The 20,638-nt window shown below is 38.6% G+C and overlaps 1 protein-coding gene across 1 annotated transcript in view; it reads right to left on the reverse strand.

Moving 5' to 3' along the window:
• Nucleotides 1–12,289, reverse strand: part of Klhl1 (kelch like family member 1) — a 369,504-nt gene extending 357,215 nt beyond the window's left edge. The window contains exon 1 of the mRNA XM_021181703.1: nucleotides 11,069–12,289. Within this exon, the coding sequence (XP_021037362.1) occupies nucleotides 11,069–11,574 (506 nt within the window). The 5' untranslated portion in view covers nucleotides 11,575–12,289. The remainder of the gene's footprint in view (nucleotides 1–11,068) is intronic.
• Between the last annotated feature and the right edge of the window lie 8,349 nt (nucleotides 12,290–20,638).

The raw sequence follows: 20,638 nt of genomic DNA on the forward strand, positions 1-20,638 counted from the left end.
CACATACACATATACATATACATATACATATACATATACATATACATATACATATACATATACATATACATATACATATACATATATATATATTTTTTTTTTTTTTGGCTGTCTAGGAACTTTCCGAGTGTCAAAAAGTGCAATGCATGCTAATTCAGGGAAAGACATTGAGTCTTTTATCCACTTCTGAATGGACCAAGTATGCTATAATTATGGTTGTACAAACAGGATGTATTTATCGGTACAATAGTGTTGTGAATGTTATAGGACATACAACAGCTCTCCAAATTGAATTTTGCTCCACAAGAAGTTCTATGGCTGAGGAGATCACCTTTAAAAGGCAGCCTACTATTGTTACTTTGCTAAATGGGCATGTATCACTTCAAGTCCAAGTGTATCAAGAACCTCAACATAAAGCCAGATACACTGAATCTAATAGAAGATAAAGTGGGAAAGAGCCTTGAGCTCATTGGCACAGTAGGAAATTTTCTAACCAAACAAGTGAAAGATATGTCTCTCAGAAACAGATCAAATCTCTCAAGAAAGAAATCAAAGAAATTCTCAGAAAGTGGAGAGATCTTTCATGCAAATGGGTTAGCAGAATTAATAAAAGTGGACATCCTAGCAAAGGCAATCTACTGATTCAATGCAATCCTCATCAAAATATCAACACAATTCTTCAAAGACATGGAAAGAGCAATTATTAAATTTATCTGGAAAGGAAAAAAACACAGAATAGTAAAAATAATTCTTAAGAACAAAAGAGTAGACTCCCAGGACTTAAAGGGAGGGACCTTAGATGAATTGCCCAACAGTAGGAAGAGGGAACTGATAGAGTCCACCTCCAGCAGGAAGACAGGACATCAAGTGAGGGATGGGATTTTGATCCCACAGTCACACCACTGACCCATAATTTTTCCTGTCTGAAAGAATTACAGGGATAGAAATGGAGCGAAGGCTGGGGAAAAGAAGGTCCAGCAACAGGTCGAAAGTGGGATCCAGCTCAAGGGGAGACCCCAAGGCCTGACACTATTACCGAGGATATGGAACACTCACAAAGAAGGCATCTATCATGACTGCCCTCCAAAAGACACAACAATCAACTGAAAGAGTCAGATGCAGATATTTGCACCCAACCAATGGACAGAAGCAGTTGACCTCTGTTGTTGAATTAGGGAATGGTGAAAGAAGCTGATGAGTAGTGCGGACCCTGTAGGAGGACCAACAGCCTCAGTTAATTGGACCCCAGAGAATTCTCAAACACTGGACCACCAAACAGACAGCATACACCAGCTGATATGAGGCCACCAAAACACTTACAATAGAGGACTTCTAGGTCTTTGATCATTTAGAGATGATGCTCCTAACCCTCAAGAGACTGGAGGCCCGAGAGAGTTTAGAGGTCAGGTGGTGTGGGGGTGGGGGCATCCATGTGGAGACAGGATGGGGTGGAGAGAAGATATGGGATGTTGAGCAGACTGAGGGTGGATGGCGGGGTGGGGAATGGAATATGGAGAATAAAAAGTAAGTTAAGAATACAATTAAGTTTTTTAAAAAAGAATAAAAAAAATAGGTAGGGTAATCACAATCCCTGACCTCAAGATATACTTCAGAGCTATAGTAATTAAAAACTGTATGGTAGTTGTACATAGACAGACAGGTTGGTCAATGGAATAGAATTGAAAACCCATAAATAAAACCACATATTTAATAGCACTTGATCTTTGACAAAGAAACCAAAAATATATAATGGGAAAAAAAAAGTATCTTCAATAAATGTTGCTAGTCTAATTTGGACTCTGTTTGTGGGAGAATGAAAATAGACTCATAATTGTCACCTTGCACACACTTCAAGTCCAAGTGGATCAGGACCTCAACATAAAATCAGAATCACTGAATCTAATAGAGGATAAAGTGGGAAAGAACCTAAATTCATTGACCCAGGAGGAAATTTCCTAAACATAACTCCAATGGCTCATGCTCTAAGAATAAGAATTGATAAATGGGACCTCATGAAATTCGAAAGCTTCTGTAAGGCAAAAGACATAGTCAATAAGACTAACTGGCAACCTACAGACTGGGAAGAAAATCTTCTCTAACCCCACATGTGATAGAAAGCTAATATTCAAAATATATAAAGAACTCAAGCTAAACACCAAAAACAAACAAACAAACAAACAAACAAACACCCACAATCAAAAATGGGGTATAGAACTAAACAACTAAACAGAGAATTCACAACAGAAGCATCTCGAATGTCTGAGAAGAACCTAAAAAAAATGTCCAAAGTCCTTAGTGATCAGAGAAATCCAAATCAAAACGACCCTGACGTCTTACACAAATCAGAATGGCTAAAATCAGAAACTGGGGTGACAGCACATGTTGTCGAGGATGTAGAGAAAGAGGAACACTCCTCCTTTGCTGGTGGGATTGCAAACTGGTACAACAACTCTGGAAACCAATCTGAAGGTTCCTCAGAAAACTGGAAAGAGATCTACATGAAGAACCAGCAATGCAGCTCTTGGGAATATAGCCAAAAGATGCCCCACCAGGGCACAGGGGTACATGTTCCACTTTGTTCATAGCTGTCAGGCCATGAAAGACAGCCTGGTTTAGTTGAATGAGGCTTGCTTTGACCACCCAGTAGAGACCGAGTAGGAAACTCTACAAGGAACAGAACAGTGAGTCATGTTCCCAGATACAGGTGCCTGACACCACAGTGGCCCCAACTCCATAATTCTGTGATTATAATCATGCAGACAATGCCCCAAGCTTCTGGCATTCTGGCTAGACTCTACTCACACAGTTACCTGACTATAGCCAGGTATGCTCCTCCCTACAGTAACCTGACAACAGCAAGGTAGCCCAGCCCATTATGAAAGGGACTGCTCGACCTCTCCTCACTCTCTTTAAGACCTCACCTTTCTTATTCTCATCTCTAGCCCTCCTTCTCTCTCTCTCTCATTTCCCTCCCTCTCCATGTGGCCATGGCTGGCCCCTCTCTTTCTTTTACCTTGTCTCTTTCTCTCTGCCTTTCTACAATAAAGCTCCAAAACCAATAAGCTGTCTCTGATCATCAAGGCCCACTGTGCTTGTACAATTCGATAGGCTTTCCCTCAAAGAGCCATGTCTAACACCCTGCAGGAAGGCCTTCCTGTGCTCCAGCCATGGATGAGAACAAGGGCTCTCGCCCACATGGGAACCACCCAGAGTCCCCTCTCCCCCTGCCTTCTCCTCCCTTCGACCCTGGGGATGATCAAGCCACCAAGGAGAGGGGGGACATTTTGTTCTCAGCTATTCCATGGTGACCACCTGCATCTGGGATGCTCGAGACTGAGAGCCTGTTATCTCTTGCCACTGTGAGGCCCAGAGACCTCGGACTGCCCCTTGTCCACCCCCTCAGGCAGGGTTTGCAGCTTCCCACAGCCAGACACCCACCCAGGGCTGGGTGGAAAGCATGTGGCAAACCTCACGCATCTGCCTGCTTAGAGAACAGGAACTTATTCCCCCATGCCCATTGCCCTGCACATTATTTGTGACAGCCAGAAGCTTGAAACGACCCAGATGTCCCAAGACAGAAGAATGGATACAGAAAATGTGGTTCCTTTACACAATGAAATACTACTCAGCTATTAAGATTGAGGATATCCTGAATTTTTCAAGCAAATAGATGGAACTAGAAAATATCATCCTGAGTGAGGTAACTCAAACTCAAAAGGACATGCATGATATGTACTGTACTCACTAAGAAGCGGATATTAGCCAAAAAAAAAAAAAAAAAAAAAAAAAAAAAAAAAAGAACTAAAAAATGTCAGCAATCTGAAGGGCCCAAGTGAGGATGCTTCAGTCCCACTTGGGAGGGAGAAGAAAACAATCACAAGTGGAGAGGAAGGGAAGGACCTAGGAGGGAAAGGAGCCGGGGCGGGGGGTGGGGGGGGGNGGGGGGACCTGATCTGGTATTGGATGAGGGAAAATGACTGAAGCCCTGAGGGCCAGCAGAAAGAATGGAAATAGGCCACCTCGGGAGGTAAAAGTTTGGGGGGACCCTCTAGAATGCACCAGAGACTTGGGAGGTGAAAGACTCTCAGAACTCAAAGCGAGGGACCTTAGATGAAATTCGCTACAATGGGGTGAGGGAACTTGTAGAGCCTACCTCCAACAGAAAGACAGGGCATCAAGTGAGAGTTGGGGTTGCTATCCCATAATCAAAACTATGACTCATAATTGTTCTGGTCTGAAAGAGCTGCAGGGATGAAAATGGAGATGATTCTGAGGAAAAGAAGGTCCAGCAACAGGACCAGAATGGTTCCAACTCAAAGGGAGGCCCCAAGGCCTGACACTATTACTGAGGCTATGGAGAGCTTACAAAAAGGGACCTATCATGACTGCTGTCTAAAAGACCCAACATGCAGCTAAAAGGGTCTGACACAGATATTTGTACCCAACCAATCAACAGAAGCTGCTGACCCCTTTGGTTGAATTATGGAAATGTTGGAAGAAGCTGAGGAGGAGGGAGACCTGGAGGAATGATGACTTCCAAGCTTTTTAGTATAACCCAAGCTATCTAAAGTATTAGCAAATTTCATTTTTATGGACAATGGCTTATTAGTACATTTTAATGGTTATTTAAATTGATAAAATAATAACCAATATAGAATTTGCTGAATTTCTGGAGAGAATATGAAAGCTATCATGGGCCAGCATGTAGATCTTTAGAAAGCCAGCTGGACAAATCATGAAATGCAGGGACAGACAATAAAAGGAGCAGAGACTGAAGGAAAGCCCAGCCAGGCATTGCCCTACCTATAGATCCATGCCATTTGCAGACAACAAACCCAGACATTATTGTTGATGCCAAGAAGCACTTGCTGACAGGATCCTGATATAGTTGTGCCCTGAGAGGTTTTGTCTGCAACTGACCAATACAAAGGCAGATGTTCACAGCCAACCATTGGACTAAGCATGGAGCCTCCAATGAAAGAGTTAAGGAAAGGACTGAAGGAGTTGAAGGTGGTTGTAACCCCATTAGAAGAACAATAGTATCAACCAACCAGAAACCCCAGAACTCCCAGGGACTAAACCACCAACCCAAGTATACAAATGGAGGGACCAATGGCTCTAGCTACATATGTAGTAGAGGATAGCCTTATCTGGCATCAATTGGAATGGAGGCATTTGGTCCTGTTGAAGCTTGACGCCCCAGGGTAAGGAGATGCTAGAATGATAAGGCAGGGTGGGTGAGGTTACACCCTCATTGGAAGTAAAGAGAAGGGGGGATGGGACGAGTGGTTTAGGGCAGGGAAACCATGAAGAGGGACAGCATGTGAAATGTAAATAACCAATAAAAAAAGAACAGCTTGACAATAAAAAAAAAAGAATTTAAGAGCCATATAGCATTATGAAGCTATGATGCATGAAAGTTTAGAACACAACAGCTGATCTGCCATACTCATGAACTTATAGCAGTTTTGGTGATGAGTACAAGACCTGAAAAAGACTAACCTAGTCCAACTCCAGCAAAATGGAGCATGTCTCAGGTGGCCCTGTCTCTCGATGAGGTTATAGAGCAAGTTCTGGAAGTGGGGGCAATTGATGGCATTTTCTTTGGGTTTGTGGACACTAGTAGGTTGTTCACACTGCACTGAATGTCCTAACAGACATGTAGATATTTGGGAAGCACTAATTTGACACAGCAGGATGATAAAACAAAATAAAGAAGACATGAAATAGAAGGGAATTGAGTTTGAGAAGATCCTAAAGAAGGAATTACAAAACAGAAATGGAGGTTGGTATGATCAAAATACATTGCAAACACAAAGTTCTCATAGAATAAATTAAAAATGTTTTAATTTTTAGAAGCATATTTTCTATGAAACTTTTACTCTCTAAAACCAGTATTTCTCTATCTTACATAATACTCACATACTACTGATCATCAAAATGGTAAACTGCACTTAACAAAGCACATATCAGCAAATAATTGTGTGTTTCCTTTCTATTATTATTATTAATATTATTATTATTATTATTTGGTTTTTTGAGACAAAGTTTTACTCTATAGCCCTGGCTGTCCTAGAACTCACTCTATAGACCAGGCTGCCCTTGAACTCAGAAATTCTCTTGCCTCTGCCTTGCAAGTGCTGAGATTAAAGGCATGCACCCCCACTGCCCAGCAATTGTGTGTTTTCTAATACCAATGAAATAAATAACTGCACCAAGATCATAGGGTGTTACAATTCTAAATTTACACAGCACCAAGTTTCAGCAATTATTCCTTCAATGATCAAGTGTTCTTGTTGCTACTCAATGGGACCATTAAAAATCTTCATTATTCTACAGTTAATGCAGAAGCAAAGAGATATATGAAACCAACACAGCCTTTCCCCTTAGAATTTTCAGTTAGAGACACATGGTCAAATCAACACAGATGTTAACATGTGTTATGACCTTCCATACAAATGGACAAGAAAATACCACATAGCTACTCTAAAACACAAAAGAGAGGGTGTTGCTAGGAGATGAAGAATTTCACTGACAACAGTGGAGAGGTTGATATTCAAAGCATCCCGTTAATGAGGAAAACTAAATGTGGACATGGTGGACAAAGCACAACTACCAGAGGAGAGAGTAAGTGTGTGAGACCAGGGCACTGCTCATTTGAAACAAAGACTCTGGATGTGACAGTCAGAGGTGAATGGCTATCAGGAGTGCTCTCCGGGTAGCAGATAGGTGGTAAAGCATACCTCCCATAAGTAGCTACTTTCTAGGAATCAAAATTCCTAGAAGAAGCAATATCTGAAAGGCTGAAGGCAAATTAAAACTGCAATGACTGTGAATAGCTCTAACTGTTGCAGGTCCAGAACCTAATTACACTTTATCTTGGACTATCTACAGACCTCTAAATCACCATTTTTCCCATTTTCTTTCAGACCAAAGACCCTGTGGATAACAGATATAAGACTTTAGACTTTATTCACTTAACTAACCCCTGGTTTTCACCATAATAAAGGCTAAGAGTCATCAGATAATATCCAATGCCTATAAGTGAGATTTCACCTCCTTGTTACTATCTACTTAATGTTTCCACCAATGAATTTTAAAAGTACTTTTATGCATCACTTTCTCCATTCAGTTACCGTAAAAACTTCACGAATTGTTTTCAGATTGGAACATGGAACTTGGGGGTCCCATAAATCCATATTGCTGGGACACAATCACTCATATTTGGCTCCAGAATTAATTATCTCTTACCCTCCTTGAAATTAAGTGAACATGTTATGATCTGGACTGAGATCAGTAATTCTTGGAATTAGTAATTCTGATTCAGTAGAATTCTTTGTGTGTATGTGTTTGAAGGGGGTGGGGGCTGGAATTAGCAGCAGAGCAATGAACACAAAATGATGATCATTCTCTAATGTTATCATTTTTACTGACTTCAGTGTTACGAGAGAGTGGATGCTATAATGGAAAATGAGGTTTGAGGGAGACCTAATACAAAAGAAGACCATTGAATTGGAAGAAGACATTTATTAGGACGGGAACAAACATTGGAGGTAGAGAAATGTTGGACAGAAAATAACATTTCTAAAGGGAAAATATCTACCGATGGTGATAACATCACCATGGAGTTCTTACTTGCTTACCCTAAGGTGAGAGGAGCTCCTGAAATGGAGAAAGAAATTGAATAAGGCAAACGGAAGCATAATTAAATTCTGTACATAGTTATAGTTACATTTTCATTTCTTCATTCATCCTAAAGGACCGATGGAAAGGTGAATATATGAGACCAGAGATAATGGAATGTGTAGATTTAGAGAGAGAAGTGTGGAATCCTTGTCTATGTTCTTGCTAAAGACATGGAACCAGGTGAATATACTGTTAATAAAGCAGAAAGAACAAACAGGTAAAACATGTTTTTTTTTCCTATTAGTATTTATAAAGCTATGATATATGAACCATACAATATCATGTACCATATAAATGATATAAATATAAATGTGAGAATAAAGTGGTGTTTTTTTGCCTTATTACATAGCTGATAGAATTTTGGAAACATATATGAAATGTATGGAGTTATATATTTTAAATATGTTTGGACATATATATAAATTAGTGAACAGGAAAGAAATGGATCATCAACTTATTTTGTAAAGTATTTTCAAGGATATAATCAAGAAATTGGAAGTTTGAGACTTGTTTATCATGGTATAAAGTAGTAGGTATGAAGGGGGTGAGATGGCACCATTTTGGTAGGAAGTTGGTTTATGTCTGTCAAGGAATCCTTATGTTGCATGTCCATGAAAATTTGATTCTTCCAGCATTCAAAAATCATGAGTATCTTTCTTCTGAATGTTCTCCATCTGCCGTTCTAAAAAATAGGCTTAACTAACTGAAGATTCATACTCATGTAAACAGTAATTCTATTTAGTACCAGAGCAAAAGAAAAGAAAAAAAGAAAAGAAAAGAAAAGAAAAGAAAAGAAAAGAAAAGAAAAGAAAAGAAAAGAAAAGAAAAGGAAAAGGAAAAGGGAAGGCTCACCTTTGCTTTAAGGTTGAGATAATTTTTTTGCAGTGGAGAGTTGATGAGAAATATGATATATATTCATAAATAATTTCAATCAAGTTTTTATAGTTTTGTGATATATATATATATGCTGCTTCATTTGAATATCATTCACAACTATGAATAGTCCACATTTTTCCAACATGTTAGATCTACATTCCAGATTAGATAGAATAAAATTTTAAGTTGAAATAAAGTTTTTTCTAAGTATTTTACTCTGCAGTTCCTATGGTGCCTGGGCGATGAACCCTACGCTTATTAGAAATTAAAATATACTGAGAATGACTAATTGCTCCATTTACTGGGTGGTTCTCAATCAGTCATGAGCACAGAGTCAATGTTCTGTAAAACTGTAAAAAGACAAAAACATGCCCTCAGAGTAGCTAGAAAGAATGTCACATTTATCTACATTCCTTAAAAGTTTGGCAGAAATTTAAAAGGAATTGAAGTTTACTTTTAACAGATTCAACATAGAAAATTTTGCAGTACTCTGATTCCAACAGTAAAGAGGATGTCGGTTGGTGATTGAATTGTTTTCAGAATTCTTGCCACTTACAACTTCCTGTGATTAAAAGAAAGGAGGTATTTCCAAAAGTAATTCTGACAGATAATTCTTAGCTGGGTTCTTGGTTAATAGTTTTACATTTTAAACTTGATTATAATCTATTATCTGTTCTCCTTTAGTATTTGCCAATTCCAACTTTATTAAAGTTTGTATCGAATGCTGATACCCAAACTACTCATTAAAATTTCATAAGGCAAAGTTTTTTTTTAATATAAAAGATAGCTATTCGGAAAGTCTTAGCTATTTCTAGTTGGTTTGAAATTTTTACTTTTATATGTACATATGTGGTACGTATTTTCTGAGCTATTTGAGAGTCTGTTATCTTTCAAAAGGATGAAGATCTGAGTTGGGATTCTTTATGCATCCAGGGAGAGTTTTAGTAAAGAATAGGGAATATATATGATCTAAATATTTGTATTACTCTATGAAATTATTAAAGAGTAAATAAAAAGCTAAAAAAACCCTTCTCAATAGTTGTTCATTTAAAATATACAAGAGAGTAAATATTTTTCAGAAATTCTCTACCCCGTAAGCTTTTCTCTTTCCTCAAAAATCCAGCAAAATTTAAATAGTTAAGCATCCTAAGTATCTCGTGAATAGATGAACTCTCAGAGTCTCATGATATTTATGGCATCTGCTTATTCTGATTTTAGTCATCTATTTTACTTCACTAGATAACAGAAAACAGACTTAGGGATCATATGTGGAAAACTTTTAACATACTTGAAGGATGCAAATTATTTTTTTCTTTGATAAACAATGATCCTACATTATATTAATCATTTTAGTATATATCAATAGAATATTATACAAGGCTCTTATAATTCAAATACAATACTATATAATTAAAAAATGTTAAAGATACCTTATAGAATCCTGTTCATCAAAGTGATGAAAATTATGGAACATTTTATTATATATACTTTCCAAACTTAAAGTAGTTCATGAAAAAAGATCCAATTAAACAAAAATTTCAAAATTTCTCATTTATAATTTGTTTATCAGAGGTAATTCACGATTCTTTTTTTTAGGATGTTAGCTATCATTTTCTGAAATTTCTAGACTTTTTCTTCTTCTCTAATGTAGTCTGATATCATATGAATCTAAATGCAAATCCTTTCATATCCTCATCATATGCTCAAATGAAAACGATGTATTTAGAATTATAATGACTCAGTATCCTAAAAACTGGGAAGCTGAAGTTTCGCCTGTGCTCCAGGGATCCTCTGAATCTTTACTGTAGCAAAAGTCCACGCAAAGTGTCATGCTTGAAATAAACCGGGAATAAATGTTACTTCAGTATTTTTGTATGCCGAGTTCTGAAAGAAATCACAGTATCTGCCAAGAAATGTCCGTGGAGTTTAATTTTAACACTTACATGGACAGAGGCAAAAGTGAGCAGAAAGTGGTCCAAGGCATGGTAGTTGTGATAGGTTGACAACCCTTGGGGGGAGGGGACGGAGCAATGACAGTGTTTCGGTTCTTATTTCTCACACATAGAGTCAAGCCACAGCTATTCGAGACAATCACGCTCAATCACAGGGAGAGTACATGAAATGCACTTTGATGGTGTTCAAAGCTGACTTCACCCACAGCAGATAATGGAAAAACTTAAAAGACTTAAAGCGTGATGGAAGGACACTATCATCTGTGAAATAAGAACCATTCAACTTGAAGGTTCTCCAATGTATGCAATATGCACTCTATAGTTTTAAGTCTAAAAACTTGTTAAAAGAGTGTATGTTTGAGCCAATGGAAATTAATGAGCAAAGTTTTAATGAGATTTCAACTTGGGTAATTAAAAAACAAAACAAAACAGGCTGGCATCTATCTCAGATTTTCATCCTATACAGTTCAAACTTTAGGAGAGAACAGTAGGTGGGCAGGATCACAGGCAACCAGGAACTATTCTGACACCTGCTCAGTGGGAACTTACTGTACCTGTGTCCACATCCTTCACCTGTTGCCTGGATAGAGCTGGCAGGCTCCGCTTGGAGCTCTTTCAGGGCCAATCCTTTGTCCTGTGGTCCAGGAAAGTCCATGCCTGTCACTACCTCCTCCTCTAGGGACTCCACGTAGAAAAGAGTCCTGGCGGGCTGCTGAGTGCCCTGCCCCGGAGCCCCTTGCTGCAGCCTCGTGGCAACTGGTAGTAAGGTGCCATTCAGCGGATTGAAAGGAGAGGATGAAGCAGACGACGAGGATGAAGAGGAGGATGAAGAGGAGGAAGAAGGCTTTTTCCAGAAAGCGCTCACACTGCCTTTTTCCTGGTTTTTGAGCAGCCGACTCTGGCTAGGACCCCAGTGTTCAAAGCTGCCTCCTCCGCTGTCCTGTTGCAGGCAGCTGCCCCCCGCTGGGCTACTGGAGGCCGGCGAGGGATGGCTGAAGAGTTTCCAGCGGAGTCGCAGGATGTGCTTCACATCGAAGTCTTTTCTCCCGGAGCCGGACATGCTTAATGAACCGTGGACCAAGGAACTGCAGCTCACACACCAGTAGCCTGGCTAGCGTACTGGGGTGGCCAGTGGCTTCTGGAGAGAGAGGAGGAGGCAGGATGTACCCGGTGTACACGGAGTGCCAAAGGTGGCTAAAAGGGACTGTGCGTCTCACCAGGAGACCACACAGGCACCTTGAGCGCTCTGCAGAGCCTCGCGGCTCAGTCTGGGTCCTTTTGCTGGAATCTGAGCTTTGGGGAAGCTCCGGTCTAGATCGAATGAAGTCCTGGGATACCAGGGGCTTAGAATCCACGAGGAGCTTGCGGGGACCCCCGTGGTGACCCCCCCGGAGGAAAGAGAGGCTGGAAATGCAAGAGGAAGGGAGAGAGGTTTGAGCTCTCCCCAGCTCCAGAGGTGGCAGCAGCTGGCTCCGCGGCACTGATACACACTCCGTGCCGAGCTGTGGTTTGGAAGCTGTTCAGATCTCCTGTCTTAGCAGCTCAGAGTTCCCTGTTTGATGAGTGCAGAGAAAAAGAGCCTCAAGTCGAGAAGTAGTGCACCCCCAACCCTTAGGCGGGTTTGTGCACCTGCTCCCTGTCCCTGTCCTCTGGGAGAATTCCCTGATAGGTTGCCAGGTGTCCGAAGGACAGTCAAATGCTTTCTGAGATGAGAAAAGGGGCGGTTTTATATAGTCAGTTTGTAAAGGAGAAAAATAAATATCCCGGGAAAAAACATAGAGCAGCCAAAGAAAAGCCCGCCCAGGAAAGCTGTCAAGGTCCTCACAGTATGATTTTTCTCTCTGCCTCAGCGCCTCCCCCTCCTCCCCTGTAAGTGACGCAGATGTGCACTGGGGCCTATACTGAGAGATGGAGGGAGGGAGGGAAGACTTCAATCTTCTTTATGCAAGTGAGTCTGCTGCTCTTATTGTCCCCTTGCGTAAGTCTGTCACCTTTTTTCACCCTCCTTCCTCTCTACATTACTGTATAGCAATAAAAGTAAAGCAAACAGGCAAAATGCTTTAGCATCAGTAAACACCAAACATGAATCACGGTAGTGTAAACTTAATAGGCCGCCGCGGTGTGCAGGTTGCAGGTTAATGGCTTGAATTATTTAATAAGCCACATCCTTTAACCTTTAGCCTTCCGTTCTTCTCTATGAGACACAGCAAAAAGCAGGGATGCTGTCATCGAAGTGTGATGATGCCATCGTCCTGGCACTTACATTGTGGCTCTGCTATTAATGCAGCCAGACAGTGCCTCACCTCCGGGGATCAGAGACTTAAGGCAAAATTTTGAAAATGGGCTGGATATAAGCCACAGGCTTGGCAAAATCAGGGTTTGGTGAGAGCTTCATGAGCAAAACAGTTTGGGATACAGAACAAAAATGGACTAAAATAATAACAGAATATTTGAAAGGGTAACTTCTCATACCTAGTAGTGGTATAAAATGCACAAGAGAGTGGGAGCAAGAGAATGCTACTGTCCTGCAAATAGATGCCTGTCTGCCAAGGGAAGCTGAGATTTTCTTTCAGAAGGATGAAGACTATGGCTCCTTTCTTTAAAAAAAAAAATACTTTAAAATATCTTATCTTTTTCGTCATGAGCATTTAAAATGGAGCCGGGTAACCTTTGATCAGAGCTAGAGGGTCAGTCAGGAAAGCTGCGAGTTCACTACTCAGGAATACAGCAGTGTCCCTTGTAATTCATTGGCTCAGGAAGGTCCAACAAGGCATTGGAATCAAACACTATATTACACTTAGATTACTATTCTCTTATCCGATGGCTGAGCTACAAGCTTAAATATAAAACAAAGAAAAACAAAATATTTCTTAGATAGAATTGGACATCTTAATGAAATAAGAAGCTAAGATCACAAAGGCTACACATTCAAAGAAAGAAAAAAATCTCCATTGTGTATCTAAATATTGATTTATGCTAGGACAGCTGGACTGAAATCCCTTGTGCTTGGAATTTTCTCTCACTATTCGATGATAAAAACAACCACGAGAAAGGCAGAGATCTTTTAAAGTAAACAATGGTGGGAGATCATGTTTATCCAAGAATGTAATCAACTATTTCCCTTAGAGAAAACAAACAAACAAACAAAAAACAAACTAAAGAACAAAACAAAATTTTAAAAATGGGAGCATATTAAACTAAATGTTACAAATAGCCTAGAAATTTCCCTTATATCAGAAATACTGCAGAAATTTGAATTTCATTCAATTAATTGGTTTCTGTATAAAGTTCTACCTCATGGATTTTCTAACTTGATTTTTGAAATCAAATTATGTAGGCAAGGCTACTTTTTCTGGATTTTCTTCGTTACATGAAACTTAATGTCAAAACACACTAGAATATGAAATTTGTTTGTCTTAACATCAAATTCAATTTTATATTCCCACTTTTCTCTAAAATTCTAGTTCTGGCCTCCATAGCTTAAATTTTATCCCTTTATAAATCAATGTCTTATATAACTCAAATATTATATAAGATTGAATTTTATATATATGAAGAAAAATTTAGACTGTTACTTACATATATATGTGATTATTATACGCCAATTTTTGTCAGTCAAACAAATATGGGAGGCCTATAGTAGTGTTAATTTTGAAACAATGTCTCCACTTATTACTAATATAATTAGTTTTATGGTTATCATTCTATCTGAATATATTAAATATGTTTGAAATAATTACTCTTATAAAGAATATATTACCAAATTCAAATATTAGAAATTGCAAAATATTTTTTTCAAGAAATCAAGTCAACTTGGAATGATTGACAAATATTGCCAAAGACTGTACAGCCCTGGGCATTACAGGAACATTGAAAACAGTAATTTTAAACAGAGTCACAAAACTGTGGCTTTTTTTATTTATATATTGTTTATGCAGTGATTAGAAATGACATAGCAAGCAAAGCTTGAGCAGTCTTTTCAACTCCCTTAACTGAGATCTTGTATACATTCCTGCCATTGCGGCTTCTTTTTGTCCCTAGAGGAATTCTTCCTAAGCTGTGTCCCATTCTTAAAGTTTCTCCAGGCCAAAAGGGTTACTTACCCCTAGCTAAGGGTTTATGCTTGAAAAAGAAGCTTCAAACCATCGGGATACATCTGAAATAATTACCATCAAAGAAGACATATATAAATATCATTTATATGAATTATCAAATCCGAAGATTGAGCATTACAAAATAAAGACTTATGAAATCCGGTTACACTAAAATGATTTGCAAACATGGTGATTTTATTTTTATTTCATGAACTTATGAAAAATGAAGCAAAATGGAAAAGAAAGGAAAGAAGGAAGGAGGAAAGGAGGGTGGGAGGGAAGGAAGGGAGGGAGGGAGGGAGAGAGGGAGGGAGGGAGGAAGGAAGGAAGGAAGNAGGAAGGAAGGAAGGAAGGAAGGAAGGAAGGAAGGAAGGAAGGAAGGAAGGAAGGAAGGAAGGAAGGAAAAGATTTAGGGAAAGCTTGTTGAGGGAATGGAGCAAAAAGAAGAATTAAGAATTTGCTTATATTCATTGATCATTTTTCATAAATAAAACCTTTCAACAGTATCTTATTAAACATTTAATTGATTATTTATCCACTGTTCAAAATTAAATTACCACATACCAGGTCCATTGACAATGGCAATGACGACAAAAGATCTGGGCTCCTTGCAGCCTGTTGTTGAGAGTGTTCACACAGTTGGGAGTGTTTACTCAGGAAAATTGTTCAGTCTATCTTAATTTCTAATAGACTTGTAAGCCAAATGAATTAAGGTTTAAGACAAGCAACCTTCCAAAAGGAAAGAGAGAGAGAGAGAGAGAGAGAGAGAGAGAGAGAGAGAGAGAGAGAGAGAGAGAGGCAGTGGTGGCACATGCCTTTAATCCCAGCACTTGGGAGGCAATGGCTAGTGGATTTCTGACTTTGAGGCCAGTCTGGTTTACAGAGTGAGTTCCAGGACAGGGCTACACAGAGAAACCGTGTCTCAAACAAACAAACAAACAGACAAACAAACAAACAAAGCCATCTTACAGAGAACACTAATACACTAGTACAGTGCCAACAATAACACTACAGATTATTTTAAAAACAAAAGGGATCCATATATTCAAACACTATTGGTGACATAAGTTGAACTTCTCTCAGTCCGTCGAGGTCTTTAAATGAGTTGCCATAGTTGTAACATAATTCTACCCAAAATGCAGAGAAAAATATTACAAATTTTCACAGCATTCAGATGTTTAATTCAGACAATAATTAAATCCAACCCTGATGCTAAAGACAACATCTGAAAAGTTCTACAAATCCAATATTTATGTAGTAAGAAAATTTGGATTTTGATCCACTTCTGTGCTTTCTAATTATTTTCAGAATGAAATCAGTAAAATAATGCCAATGTAAGCATAGTGATTCTGATTCTCCTAGATATTTTATATAGCCATTCTACAGCATCTATAAAGTTGTTCATAAACAGTAATACACAAGAATAACATTTTAACAAGTGCTGAAATTTTAAAGTTCTTTTCTGTGTATTTGTTGGTATTGTTTTGTTTCACTGATTTTTTTGAGACCGAGTTCCAGTGTGTAACCCTGGCTGTCCTGGAACTCACACCATAGACCAGGCTGGCCTTTGACTCACTGAACTCTCTCTGACTCTGCCTCCCTCCCAAGAGCTGGGATTAAAGGTGTGTGTGCTACTGTCCCACTAAAGTTCTTATTTTCAGAAGGACATTATAGTTTCAGTTTTAATTAATTTTAACAGAACTGATGTATTGAAAACAAATTATTCCAGTTAGTAAATAACACAACATAAACATTCAAAGTTCAAGTTGTTCATATTAAACCAAGATAATATTGTAATATACTTCTCAAAAATATTTTCAAGAGTATTACATAGCAGTAATCTTTAAGTATTCTATATGTAATGTCAAATGTTAAAACAAATAACCATCATGTTAGAATATAATCCAAATCTATTAAACTTCGTCGTTGTATCAGTGTGGTTTAGAGTTAAGCAGCAATTAAGTGACTTGTTAAACACTTGTGAGTGATAATTTTTTCTCAGGGGCCATTTGCATCTACACTACCTCTGGTTGACTTGGCCTTTTGATTCAGAGCTCCTCATGTAAATTAGCAAATGAATTGCATAGATGCATGAATTCATAGTGACATTTAAAGACACCTTCATATAAAACCCTGGGACGTTTGTTACTTATTTCCATGACCCTGTGCAGAAGATTTCATTCATCATTTTCAGGTTTTTTTTATTGGTCTTCATCTGGTTGATCACATGTTCACTGAATATGACTCATGCAAATATTACATTTCATATGGACATAGTTCTAGAAGAAAAGCTAAAATATTGGTATATTTAATGTAAATATGCAGACACAATAAATAAAGTATTTTAAAAGTATTCCATTTCTGAGAAAATTTCACAGTGTATACAAAGATTTGCTTGTCCCAACTTATAATATACTCAAGTCAAATAATTGAACAAACTTTACTTTTTTGAGTCAATAAAATTATGTTATTATTTTGCATGATATATTTAAATTTACCTGTAGGACTGATAAAATTCTATGAAGCATAAATCATTATATTTAAATATTATGGTGATTTCATAGCATTAAAAAGCCTGTAATTTAAATGGATTTCAAATTATTCTTTGTAGGAACTTGTATATGTGGGAGATTTCAGAAGCAGTACATTACATAGCACGAAGCTCGCCATTTGGGCGAGGTTGTCTGGCCAAAGAACTCTTAGGATTTGCTTATTTGTCTCTGCCACCCACACATGTACTTGAGGGTGGTGCTACCTTTGGACTGGAGGTCCTGGGTGTTATCAGAAAGTATCCTGGCTAGCCATAAAAGATAACTCTGCATACCTCAATGGTCTCTGTATCAGCTCTTGGATCCCATGGTTTGAGTTCAGCTTCCCTCAATGGACTGTGATTCAGGATATGTAGAACCAAATGTTGCTTCTCTGAGTTGCTTTTGGTCATGGTGTTCCCACACAGTAATATCAAGACAGCTGACACAGTCTTCTTCAGGATTGAGTGAGAATGTTGAAAGTGTGTGCAGAAGATGTTAATAACAAAAGATGATGAAATTCATTATTTATTACTTTTTACATCACTTCATGTAAAATGTTTCTTAGAATAAATGGAGAATTTTCTCCAACACCTGGGTATAGAAAGTTTTAGATTGTTAATTTTTTTCTGAAAAAAAAATCCCTTTCAGATTTTCTATTTAGCTCAAATTATTTCATTTCATTTTTATTAGATATGTTCTTTATTTACATTTCAAATATTAGCCCCTTTCCTGGTTTCCTCTCCAAAAATCCCCTACCCCCTTCCCCTTGCCCCTAGTCCCAGCCCACCCACTCCTACATCCTCACCCTGGCATTCCCCTATACTGAGGCATAGAGCATTCACAAGACCAAGGGCCTCTCCTCCCATTGATGACTGAGGGCAATCCTCTGCTACATATGCAGCTAGAGACAAGAGTCCCACTATGTGTTTTCTTTGATTGGTGGTTTATTCCCAGGGAGCTGTGAGGGTTCTGGTTAGTTCATATTGTTGTTCTTCCTATAGGGCTGCAAACCCCTTCAGCTCCTTGGGTACTTTCTCTAGCTCTTTCATTAAGGACCCTGTGTTTCATCCAATGGATGATTGTGAGCATCCACTTCTGTATTTGCCAGGCACTGGCAGAGCCTCTCAAGAGACAGCTTTATCAGGCTCCTGTCAGCAAAATCTTGTTGGCATCTGCAATAGTGTCTGGATTTAGTGGTTGTTTATGGGATGGATCCCCAGGTAGGACAGTCTCTGGATGGTCCTTCCTTCAGTCTCTGCTTCATACTTTGTCTCTATAACTCCTTCAATGGGTATTTTGTTCTCCCTTCTAAGAAGGATCGAGATATCCTTTGGTCTTCCTTCTCCTTGAGTTTCATGTGTTTTGCAAATTGTATCTTGGCTATTCTGAGCTTCTGGGCTAATATCCACTTATTGGTGAGTGAATATCATGTGTGTTCTTTTGTAATTGGGTTACCTCACTCAGGATGATATCCTGCAGATCCATCCATTTGTCTCAGAATTTCATATATTCATTGTTTTTAATAGCTGAATAGTACTCCATTGTGTATATGTACCACATTTTTGATATCCATTCCTCTGTTGAAGAATACTCCTCCATTGCTGATGGAATTGCATGCTGGTACAATCACTCTAGAAATCAGTTTGCTGGTTCCTAGAAAATTGGACATAGTACTACCAGAGGATCCAGCAATACCTCTCCTGGACATATACACAGAAGATGCTCCAACTTGTAATATGGACACATGCTCCACTATGCTCATAGCAGCCTTATTTATAACAGCCAGAAGCTAGAAAGAACTATTTCATTTCTTATTTAACAAAATCCTTACAAAATATTATTAGGCAAGCATTATAATGTTGGTTAAGTCAGAAACTCATGACTCTTCATTCCCCTCCCAAATTATTAGAAACCACTGACTGATGAAGAGGTGGTAAAGGGTATAAGAAACAAAGATCAGGAAGGATCAGATCAAAACTGCATTCTGGACAGTCAGATTAGGACACTCAGTACAGGACATCTCTACTCATAAACTGTCAACAGCTGTTGTCACCTGCACAGTATCTGAACAAGCCCTTGCCAGTCAGTACTCTGGCAGAGTGGAAAGGGTCTTCCAGTCTCCAGTTCTGAGGACCAATAGGCCAATGATGGATTCCTAAAGAACTTTAGTCAGTTTTAGTCAAAGTTGCAGCTTCTGATAGATAAGCCAAGCTCCTGTGGATGCTATTACATCCAGAAGTATATAGACAATACGAATCAGAGTTAATGGGTTATTACATTTTTATAAAAGATACAAAAATTGGTATTATGAGGAAATGTGGGTGGGTGTGGGAGAAAATAAGAAAATCAGAGGAAGAATGTATTCAATATATAGTAAAAATTTTCAGAGAATTAATAAGCTATTAATCAAACAATTAAAAACCAGGTGTTTTAAAAACTGTATTCAATATCACCCATATAGTTATATTTATCTTCCTATTTTAAGTCTATATAGAAAAACATTTAAAGTGAAAACTCATTGCAAATGGAAGTTACCAACATCTTGCAAAAGTTGCGTGAATTTGTTCTGTTAAAATAGGAAATAGGTTTCTGGCATTTAGAAATTTGAATTTCTTTTTTTTTTCTATGTGTATGCATATTTTATGTGTGCTGCTATAACAGCATACTACAGACTGAATAATTTACAAAAACAAAAAACAGAAATTTGTTCTCTTGTAGTTCTGGAGTCTAGTAAATCTTGAGTAGAGTTTATGAAAACTTTTTCTAGTTAAGAATCTTCCTGATTTTCATGTGTTTTGCAAATTGTATCTTGTGTCTTGGGTATTCTAAGTTTCTGGACTAATATCCACTTACCATTGAGTACATATCATGTGAGTTCTTTTGTGATTGTGTTACCTCATTCTTTATTTTTATTTTTTTTTAATTAGGTATTTTCTTCATTTACATTTCAAATGCTATCCCAAAAGTCACCCAGACCCTCCCTTCCCACTGCCCTCCCCCTCCCAATTCTTGGCCCTGCCATTCCCCCATACTGAGGCATATAAAGTTTGTAAGACCACGGGGCCTCTCTTCCCAATGATGGCCGACAAGGCCATCTTCTGATACATATGTAGCTCCAGGGTACTGGTTAGTTCATATTGTTGTTCCACCTATAGGGTTGCAGACCCCTTTAGCGCCTTGGGTGCTTTCTCTAGCTCCTCCATTGAGTACCCTGTGTTCCATTCAATAGGTGACTGTGAGCATCCACATCTGTGTTTGCCAGGCCCCGGCATAGCCTCATAAGAGACAGCTATATCAAGGTCCTTTCAGCAAAGTCTTGCTGGTGTATGCAATGGTGTCAGCGTTTGGAGGCTGATTATGGGATGGATCCCCATGTATGGCAGTCTCTAGATGGTCCATCCTTACGTTTCAGCTCCAAAGTTTGTCTCTGTAACCCCTTCCATGGGTGTTTTGTTCCCAATTCTAAGAAGGGACAAAGTGTCCACACATGTAGGCAGCC

Source organism: Mus caroli, chromosome 14, assembly GCF_900094665.2.
Source record: "Mus caroli chromosome 14, CAROLI_EIJ_v1.1, whole genome shotgun sequence".
Taxonomy (NCBI): domain Eukaryota; kingdom Metazoa; phylum Chordata; class Mammalia; order Rodentia; family Muridae; genus Mus; species Mus caroli.